General features: G+C 42.0%; 1 protein-coding gene across 1 annotated transcript in view; it reads right to left on the bottom strand.

The window, feature by feature from the left end:
- Nucleotides 1-10,959, bottom strand: part of LOC109472407 (transmembrane protein 2-like) — a 34,633-nt gene that overhangs the window by 21,540 nt on the left and 2,134 nt on the right. Inside the window, exons 2-9 of the mRNA XM_019772176.1 lie at nucleotides 9,813-9,861; nucleotides 9,297-9,440; nucleotides 8,068-8,195; nucleotides 7,695-7,844; nucleotides 6,901-7,175; nucleotides 4,838-4,908; nucleotides 3,557-3,649; nucleotides 2,633-2,824 (exon numbers count right to left, since the gene is read on the bottom strand). Coding sequence (XP_019627735.1) covers nucleotides 2,633-2,824; nucleotides 3,557-3,649; nucleotides 4,838-4,908; nucleotides 6,901-7,175; nucleotides 7,695-7,844; nucleotides 8,068-8,195; nucleotides 9,297-9,440; nucleotides 9,813-9,861 — 1,102 coding nt within the window. The remainder of the gene's footprint in view (nucleotides 1-2,632; nucleotides 2,825-3,556; nucleotides 3,650-4,837; nucleotides 4,909-6,900; nucleotides 7,176-7,694; nucleotides 7,845-8,067; nucleotides 8,196-9,296; nucleotides 9,441-9,812; nucleotides 9,862-10,959) is intronic.

Genomic DNA, 10,959 nt, shown 5'->3' with positions numbered 1-10,959 from the left:
TCTCACAATGCCAGTCAGGCTTCAGAAAGCGTCATTCTTGTGAGACAGCCCTGCATTTTGTTACATAGGACTGGATTGAGTCTATTGACAAAAAACAACAAACTGGTGTTATCTTCTGCGACCTATCCAGGGCCTTTGACACCCTAAATCATGACATCATGCTCAGTAAACTTAAAGCCTATGGTGTTGATGAAATGTCATGTAGATGGTTCAAGTCATACTTGACAGGCCGGTTACAGCGTACATGCCTTAACTCAGTCCTGTCGTACCCATCTAACGTGACTTGCGGCGTTCCGCAGGGGTCCATCCTTGGACCCCTTCTTTTCATTGTCTACATTAATGACCTTCCCAATTGCACACAGTCCTGTAAGGTAGCCATGTATGCAGATGGCACCATTCTCTACTTTTCACACAGCTGCACACACACAATACAGGACACAATCCAGAACGACTCTACCCGGCTAGTGTACTGGTTTATCGCCAACAGACTCTCCTTAAACCCTTCCAAATGCAAATTAATGCTAGTTGCTTCACACAGGTCCCGAGCTGCTGACCAGCACCTGCAACTTACACTTGCTGGCTCAGAACTGGAACAAGTGGAAACGTCCAAGTATCTAGGCGTTGTCCTCGACAACACACTACAGTGGAACCACCATTTTACCCATGTTTCAAAGAAGCTGTCACAAGCAATTGGAATAATGAAGTGCCTAAGACCATACTTGAACAAACAAGCACTACTGACTATCTACAACACACTGTTCCTCCCCCACATCTTATATTGCAGCACTGTTTGGGACCAGGGGGGGAAGGGTTGTACAGACAAGCTTCAGAAGCTACAAAACAGAGCTGGTAGGGTCATATTAGGGTGCGACCGCTACACTTCCAGTGAAACTGTTTTGAACCTGCTAGGCTGGACCACCGTATCACAACACCACACACGGGCCAAGGCTGTCCTCACGTTCAAGGCACTGAATGGTATGACACCTGCGCACATCTCACAATACTTCACAACATCTGCTTCTACCCACTCACACAACACCCGACACAGTACACGGAGGGGGGGGGGGGGGCTCCAACTACCTAAAGCACGTCTACCGTACAAAAAGATATCATTTTCATTCTCCGGCACAGTTCTCTGGAACTCCCTTCCGCCACATGTAAGAAACTCAAAATCTATCAGCACATTTAAGACCAGACTTTCTTCCCTCACCAGTTAATTTGATTTTGGTTGAGTGATTTAGTTCACTGGACAGGGTCTAATCATATGGAACTTAATCCATCTAAGTGCAAAGTAATGGTAGTATGTTTTATGAGAGAACCACCCCCACCTCCACAGTTGTCTGTGGGGCCGTCTGTATTGGAAGTTGTCCATGTTGCGAAAGTACTAGGTGTAACACTTCAATCAGATCTCAAGTGGTCCGCCCATGTAAACTCCATGGTGAGCAAAGCCAACCGTAGACTTTACCTGGTGCGAGTGCTAAAGAAGTATGGACTTGGTGATAATGACCTGATTCTAGTTTTCTGCGGTTTTGTAAGACCACTACTAGAGTACGCTTGCCCCGTGTGGCACCCAGGCATCACCTCTGTTCAGTCTAGACACATAGAGTCTGTGCAAAGGCGAGCATGTAGAATTGTATTGGGTAAGAACTACGTCAACTATGATGCAGCCCTAGGCCAGCTGTCCCTTACCTCTCTGTACCAGAGACGAGTCCTACTCTGTAAGAAGTTTGCAGTGCCTTTATCAAGATCCCCTACTTTCTCCAGTTGGTTACCGCCTACACGTGCAATTGTACATGGCAGAGAACTCAGGTCCAAAAATCAAATCAGTCAATTTAGCTGCAGAACATCGAGATTTAAGAACAGTACTTTACCTTTCATTGTAAAGTTACTAAATGATAGTTGACATGTTCATTGTGTAAGTCATGGTTGTATTGAATCGTTATAGCTGATTTTATATTGTTTAACATTGTTGTATTGAATCGTTATAGCTGATTTTATATTGTTTAAATGTAAACAATAACCACAATTCAGCCGAAGGGCTGCTATGGTATTGTATTTGTATTTGTGTGAAATAAATAAACCAGTCATATATATATTTACAAACATTATGATTTTCCTTACCAGTTAATATGATTTTGTTTGATTCATGCTTGTGAGATAAGTTCCATTGATATGCAAATTCCTTTCGCTTTGACTTATTTATGTTGGTTGGATTCTTTATGTTACCTTATGATTAATTGCACACTTGTATATAGTGATTATTTTCTTCTTATTTATTATTGTATTTTATCCTCAGTTACTTTGTTTGTATTTTACTATGTTGGGGTTTACCCCCAGGTATCATTGAAAAACGCCGACAAGGCGATATGTATCACCTGGGTAAATAAATGAAATTAAATGAAACCGAGACGGGGGCTGCTACGGACTACCAACCACCTTTGAACTGCGTGTTGCTCACATCACACTTCCTGAAGGTGACGAGTCCTAATTATAAAAAAATAAGCAACAGACCTATTTATAAGTTATTCTAAAGGGGACTAAGGGACTGCGCGACAAATCGGTGAGTCCAATCCTTGCTTTGAAACATACTTCAGCTTTATCTATAGGAACAATTGTTATCTGTAAATCGTACCGTTGATTTTGACCTGTCGACTCGAGCATTCCTCGCACGGCAGTAGTTGAAACTCCTCCGCCTGCTCCATCTGGTAGTCCGTACTGGCCAGCACGATGTGGTCACCAGGTTCCCACGAGCTGACGTCATCTTTCAGGTTGATGACCGTCTCGTCGCCATGGCCGTGCACGGTGAAGGTACATCTGGGTTGTCCTTAGAAGGAAGGAGCATACGTCATAAAGTTAAGGCCACAGCAAGTAAATTTTATGGATGACATCCTCCTTAGACTGCGAATCTAATGCAATAGGACGAAAAAAACAAGGCGGGCTAAAAACAACAAGCTTCCTATATTTTCAAATTTTGATATCTTAAACATTGTTAAACAAGGAATGATGCCCATTTTGTGCTAGGTTTACTGCCAGCTATTACAATATTCATCGCGTGCTGAAAGAACGTTGAAAGATAAGTTTTCAATCATTTACAAATGGTTTTGATTCAGTGGAAACATCCCACATACACAGCCACAATCGCATATAAAATGAATGAAATACTTCACTTCATCAAAGTAAAAGATAAAACAATAAACCAGAGCCTTGTGCTGTGCCCTATCTTCATATATACATTTTTTTTCAAAATCAGACGAAAATTAATGCGCACGGTGATGTCATCCATAAAATTACTTTCTGTGGCCTAAAAGGTCATGTACCTCTGATGGCTTCCCAACGGCTCGAATTTCAAACGGTGTATCTGTATCTGTATAGCCGGTATAATCGCCCCTCAGCCAAATACACCAACTTCGCAGGCACGCGGCGCGGCAACCATAATGCACCGAACGACTTGTTACATACACCAACCATTGCACATCTAACTCTAAACACTGTTTAAGGCTTTTTATTGATGATATTACGATAGTCTTAGGCCCATCACTCCCGACTATAGACTTACCTCCAAGCCATTCGCTTTTCGCTGTGACCTTGAATGAACCGAAGAAGGCCTGTAGAGTGACCGTGGCGGTGGCCGTGCCGGTGGTCTGCGTATCTGAAAAGGGAACCACATTACTTTAGGGCACAGACATATTTATCTTAGGTCCTTGTATGATTTTGCTGCTTCAAACAGGCTGTAACAGGCCCTCAACGGTCCGGAAAGGGTCTAATAAATGGTTTATTGGCCAAACATCACCCGTGCAATCGCAGCCTCATAGTGCTGAATTGATGCAGGGTTTACGATCAGATGATACAAATGGTAATAATACACATAATAATACACATAATACACATTATACATATTTGTTCCACATTTTTGCGGAACTGCCGCAAGGGTCTGTGCGGCTGCCATTCGGCGCCACAAGGTGACCTCGATACGACTTTCCCCAACCGAAGTTAGGTACCCTTTCACACCTGGGTGGAGTGAGGAAAGTCGTGTAAAGTGCCTTTCCAAAGGACACAACGTCGGATGCATGTCAGACATGTCTCAAGTACGACTCGGGATCGAACCCGGGTCTCCCGGTTCACAGTCGAATGATCTACCACTACGCCACCCGACGCCACCCATCTAAGGCAGCCTTTTCTGTAACGGACGAATGCACGGCTATCCCGAGAGTGTACTCAGTGTGCGATCGGAAGATGAAAGAGAGTCTCTAGGGCACACCAATCATCACTCAGGTGAGCGGTACCAGCTTCCTAGAACCACTGCCCAATAGCTTACGTCACATGTCAAGGCTCGAAATACTGGGTGCATGTGCACCTTAGTGCACCCAAAATTGGAGCTGTGCACTCACTTTTTTCTGTGGGTGCACTGGTACACCCAAATATTTTTGTAGGTTCCTTCGTGCATATCAAATTATAATAGTATGCAGGATATTCTTGGCATCTAAGTGTCAGAAAAAAAATAATTGTAGTACTTGTTTGAGATTCTGAAGTTAGGTCCCATTTCAGATTCAAGTTCAGAAAAGGAGCAGTAAGATTTGTAATTAGGTTTTGTTTTATATGGTGCACCCAAATAATTTTTGTGCACCAATTTTTTTTTCGTTGGGTGCACCGGTGCACCTATTCCCAAAAATGAATTTCGAGCCCTGCATGTTATAAGTGCTTGAACGTTCATTCGAATCTGAGGAATGCTTCAGTAGAGACAGCTAAATTCAATGCCCTTTCTGTGTGTTTAAAGACAATTTTGGTACAGATAACCAGGCAGAAATGTTGCCCATGATCTAAAGGAATCCGTACTTACCTACAAATGGTAGTCTTTGTTCCACAGCAAGGCTGGAATCGCCTTTAATACCCACCATTGCCCAGGCATGCCTACAGGGTTGACGAAAGATCATTATTTACTATCAACAGGATATATATAAGCTCATATTTCGTGAAACCTCTGTTGAGCTCATCCACGCTAATAATGTTAGCTTTAGGTCTCGGACCGGAGTTTTTTTTCACGATTTTGGATCCGGCGGACACCCTCAGGCCGAAGGGCTATAACTCCGCCAAAAAAAGTACGCCGGGAAATCTCATTACATCAGTCAACGGAGGTTTCCAGCCGGCTTCCGATACAATTTTGGTTATTGTCCGTCGACTCTATAATTTGGGTAGAAACTGTAGTTAAACGTAAATTTTGGATACGAAAAATGAGTTTTTTTTGCAGTTTTTTCAACGGACCTGCTTGGAAAAAACGAATTTTCCCAGGCTAACGGCTTATATGCTGAAATAGCTTACTACTTTCTGTTTCTGAAAAACAGAAAAAAAATATAGGTTGTTGCGATAAGTTTTTCGCAAAATCCGGTGACGCGAACCCCTAGAAATTCCACATAGAACGCAGCTATTTGGGTCATCAGGCGACAAACCGCATCACCCTTGCTCGCGGCCTAATACCAAAAACGCTTCGCTGGCCGTCCAACTTCACCGCGCCGAAAAACACTACAATCCCAAGGCTTTTTGATCAATTCAAAACCTAGTTGAAAATCTAAAGCGATCGCCGAGCTATGGGGAGCCAAACCTAGCGTGACAACCTCGTAGATCCGGCAATTTACTGCGCACTATTTGGAACCCTGGTCAGAATTAAACTCCGACCCGGAACCTTTATCAAACGGTGGACGGTACCGACTTCCGGCTTACGTGACCATGTAAAGATTCCTATTTATGTAAATAAGAACTATGTGTAGATGGCATGCAAATGTAACCGTGACGTTAAAGACTGCAGCAGAAAGGGGTCCAACACAGTAGAACACAATAAAACGCAGGCGAATGCAGTAGAGGAAACCACGGGATGCAGTAGGAAAGCGGGACGTCATGTTTCAGAGGATACCGGACAGTATGGTAGAGTCTTTGCCTAGGAAGCGCAAACTTCAACAAGAATTCGGAGATCGCATACCTCCATGAAATATATGAGTTTTGTAAATGTCCTTTTGTTTGTCTATTTGACTATGGAAATAAGGTCGTAATTAGGTCGTAAAAAACAATTAGCATAATCTAGTTTAATTTATGGTTTTCTAAATTCAAATGACAATTTGTTCGTGTAAAATTCCTCTCCTTACTTCATTTCATTTCAACATATCCTCATTAATTATGCAAACGACATCTACATTAAAATAATATATGCATAGTGGTGTTAACCTTCAAGTAACTTACACATGTCACAAGGTATAAAATTCCCATCATTCACCAATAAGGAGTCACAGAATTTTCACATTAATTATGCAAATTAGGTCATCATTGCATCATGGTATCTGTTGATGTTCCGCCTGCCACAGATCAAATAGATGACATGTATAAAAATTCTATTATAGAAAACACTGTAATTATAGAATTTCCTCCTTAATTATGCAAATTAAGTACTCATTTGCATTTAATTATGTACAACTCTCTCTCAGCTACTTACACACCAAAATTATGAAAATATGTTGTTCCTATCTGGACTTATTGGCTTTTAAACATTTTGCCAGAAAGTCCCCTGCAGTTCCAGAACACCCCGCTAGGGGGACCAAACCCACATCATTTCTTTCTGACAGGAAAAGCTATCTGTTACTAAAAAGTCAAGACCATAGCTTGTTCAGGACAAAAGATACAAAAAACTGGAAGTTCTGCTGCAGTACCAAAGTCATCCACCAGGAGGCCCATATTTGACATTGACTTACCAGCATACTAAATATCATCACAATCCATAAATGCGTTATGAAGTTATGCTGACTATAAATGTGTGGAAACACAAACACACAGACAGACACACAGACAGACCTACAGACACACACACAGACACGCCAAAAACAATACCTCCATTTTTCATGGAGGTAACAACGTTACCTCCTCCCCAGTGAGTCCACCTCGACGCTTCCCAGCTCCCGAATCTTCTGTCTAGCCGTCTCTTCCAGGTTTCCATTTGCGGTGTTGACCACCGCTAGCGCCACCACCCTCCCGGCGGGGACCTGATCGAGGAAGGCCGCCAAGCGTAGACTCTCTTCCCTGCTGACCTGGGTGTCGAACCTGTCTGTGCTGACGTGAATCCCCGAGATCTCCTCAAACACGCGCACGTGAATGCCACGGGGCCACTCGGGGGCGGAGTCCCACCAGTAGGTACCCTGTGGTTCAACAGACACAACAGTAAGTTACCAGAAACGTAATACAGTATTTGCAAAGCAAATGCATAATGTTTACTTCTGCATATGGTCTGCTCTGTTTACTCAAACACATTCATATATGGTGACAGGAGTCTAAATCATCCCTGCTATAATATTGCAGCATGATGTAACCTAACACTAGTTACCATGGTGACAGACGTCTGGGTCAGGTCATTGACCTTATTGGTTTGGAGAAGAATAAGAGGAAACAGAGCAAAAACAATATACTTTCCCTCGGCAAACATAAAAATGTATCACGTCAAGGCTATGAAATGTGAGAGTAAGGAAGAAACACGAAGATTCGCGTATGTAAAGAACATTTAAAAACATTTAAAAACATTTTCAACAACAGATTTAGGTATAGATTACAAATGTAGCATTTGCAAGCAAATACATTATATTACCCTTCACAGGAAACCGACCTGAAATATGTTTCATTTCTCTGAAGGTAAACATAAAGAAGTGATGGTGGTGACCCACCTTAGGGAGACCCCCAGCCGGGACAGTCTGCGTTAGCTGTGCCCAGCCCAGCTTCCGTTTCCCGTGAACCTCCAGTGTCCCGCCCTCCAGGACCAGGAACTGTTTGTTGTTGTTCTGATCGTCCGAGCGGCCGTACAGCGACACCGTGGCCTTAGATTTTGATTTTATTGGTTTGCACATGAAACAAAAACAGAAGGTAATAATACAAAACAAGGATAAAAAAAATCAGGTGCAGGAGGAGGGAAGAAGCATGAAAAGCTTATCAATCACAAGCTTATACAAGGCCCTCCTCCTCTAAACTAAACAAAACTAAATATAATCGATAAATAAAGTACACAGAAAACCAAAATAATACAATAAGGATGGTCCGCACTTTCCCCTGGTACGGACAGGTCTCGCCGCCGATGTAGAACTCTCCATCCGTACTGACGAGGATCTCGCGAGATTTCAGGACGATCTCGGCGTCACTGGCGGAGCCGAGGTCAGCAAACACCACCCGGCCTGGAACATTTTATGTAAGTTAAGTTTGGATTATTATGTTTAAGGAAAATATATTGTTTTTGCTACGTTTCCTCCTCTTCTTCTTCTCCAGTGACCTCACAGTGACGTTGTGTCTGTTACCATGGTAAATAGTGTTGGTTTACATCATGTTGCAATTTTACAGCAAAAGGGATTTAGACTCCTACTCCTGTCTGACCATAGATATGAATGTGTTTCAGTAAGAATAGAGCAAACCATATGCGAAGGGTGACATTGTGCGTTTGCCCTGCAAATTTAAAACCTTTCTAGTTATAATAATACGTTTTGGTGGAACATAGAATAGAATATTAGTGGTTTCATTTTCGCAACCAGTGCTAGCACTTCTCTCACTTAGCCTATGTTTCGATGTCTATCAGACACCTTCCTCATAACTTCTGACTGGAGTACTGCTTCTCGCTGCTCTTTGTTGGCGATGTACATGTAGGGGGCGCTTTTGAATCGATAACATCACAGACGTGCTAAGTTTTGTATTGTTACCTCTGTGTATGTATGCTTGTCCCACACAGACGGTTGTAGGCAGAGTGGATGGATATTTGGCCTTTTAATTAAAATTGGTAACTTGATTTTTTTATATTCCAAGATGTAATGTAATTATAAGACGTGATGACGGCATCAACACAGGGGACAATATAATACTCATTTTTACCTGAGCGAAGAGAGGAAAGTCGTGTTAAGTGCCTTTCCCAACGGCAAAAGATCGGTGGCATGTCAGGACTCGAACCCGGGACCTCTTGGTTCCGATCAAGTCGAGCACTCTGCCGTTACGTCACACGACTCCACATTGATTGATCGATTTATTGATTTATTGATCAATCGATTGATTGATTGATTGATTGACAAGGAGGTTAAGTCTGAAGGTAATCCAGCACGCACTTTGCACAGAGTAAGTGTGTGGGGGAGGGAGTGGTTGACTGTGTGTAACTGTAATACCCTTCATAGTTCCAATACATCAACGAAACCTAGAACGATCTCTTGTTAGTACAGGTATTACTTGTTCATGGACTGTTGTGAATTAGCTTATAGGTTAATGTAGATACAGATTGAACATGTAGTTAGTCGTACCTCCATCTTTGATTTGCAGTGAGTGGAACGAGGCTGAGGATTGGAGCAGGTAGTTCTCTCCCCTTCCCACAACCACCTGCGCAGCCTCGTTATGGCCAGGGTTCCACGGGATCAAGGTCGGGTCAGCATCCGGGCAATCTACAGCTAATAAGTATGGCACAGTGATGGCTTTTGCTGAATTGATTCTTACGTTTTAAGTATGTATAATGTATATATTCATGTTTACCGAAAGAAAACATGTTGTTTTTGCTACGCTTCCTCTTCTTCTTCTCCAAACCAAAAAGGTCAATGACCTGAACCAGACCGTCTGCCACCAAGACAACTAGTGTTGGGTTACATCATGTTGCAATTTTATAGCAGGAGGGATTTAGACTTCTGTCTGACAATATATATGAATGTGTTTCAGTAAGAATTAACAGAGCAGACCACATGCGAAAGTAAACATTATATATTTGCTTAGCAAATGTTACCGTTTAGTTAAAATTCTGCAATTTAAGACTACTAAGTAATCCCTACCGCGCGTTTCTTGACGAGCACTGCTGTCCTGTTTCAGTTCCTTCAGAACCTACAATCAACAAAAACATCGCTGAGTTCAACCAATGCTATATAAAACGAATGTTTTAAGGCATCCAATGCAGTTTTTACGGCTCGGAAACCCGATTTTACACAGCCAATATTCTAGTCACAGTATCTCAATGTATAGTGATCCTCTAGGAGCAAAAATTCCCAAAATTCTGACGGAAAACGGTTAATGGAAGGGCCCTAGGCTGATTTTTAGGGTACCACCCAGAAAATAAAGGACACATCTTGTGGCTTGTTTCTGCAGTTTTGACTGCCAAATGTATGAAATGCTGAATTAAATGTGCTAAATGTGAAGATCGCCTTATTCAGGTTTTTTCAGCTTTGCTGGCCTGAAATTGCATTGGATGCCTTTAATCTTTATTCGACAAAACAACAGAAATAAACAAAGACAACAGTAATATAAGACAACACACACACACTAAATTACATATTACATACTATCAATTCAATGTAATTGATAGCTCCCTCAATTTCTGTATTGACTGGTTAAATTTTTTTTTCGTGGAATGGCTTTGGATCTGAAATGGTTGGAAGAAGGGAAACAAATTTATAAAGAGAAATAATTGAGGACTGGCGGTTTATGAAAATGTACACTTTACCTAGTAATATCATGACATTACGTGTATTTGGCACTGCTTCTCCGAGATCCACCAACAGAATATGTTCATCGAAGTATCCGTATTAAGATAGAGTCTTCTGTTCTGGTTTACCTATAAGTAAGATCGATGTAGAATGAAACTTCTACTGATTGTTTGTATGAAGTACGTCTATTTGACCTTGACCCATCTTACTCCTCATGAGTTTTGTTTACACTACAAAGTCCTGTCGTGACACAGACATCCTCTCCACCTATAATGTAGTCTGACTCACCAAACAAATTTTTCCCTACGGCCATGTTGATTTGATTGTATGGATGACATCCCCGCGCGCAAGGATTTTCGTCCGTTTCCAAAAAATAATTTTTCAACCCTACTGTGAATCGTACAAAACAGTTCCGAAATGAGAAAATATATACCGTAAATTGGAAAAAATACTGGAAAGCGATACTTACGTCTCAGAATGCCAAAATCCATTCCAAAGG

This window comes from Branchiostoma belcheri, unplaced genomic scaffold, assembly GCF_001625305.1.
Source record: "Branchiostoma belcheri isolate BF01 breed outbred unplaced genomic scaffold, Haploidv18h27 scaffold272, whole genome shotgun sequence".
In the NCBI taxonomy this organism is placed as follows: domain Eukaryota; kingdom Metazoa; phylum Chordata; class Leptocardii; order Amphioxiformes; family Branchiostomatidae; genus Branchiostoma; species Branchiostoma belcheri.
The sequence above is the reverse complement of the archived record's forward strand: the minus strand, read 5'-3'. Positions and strand labels throughout refer to the sequence as shown.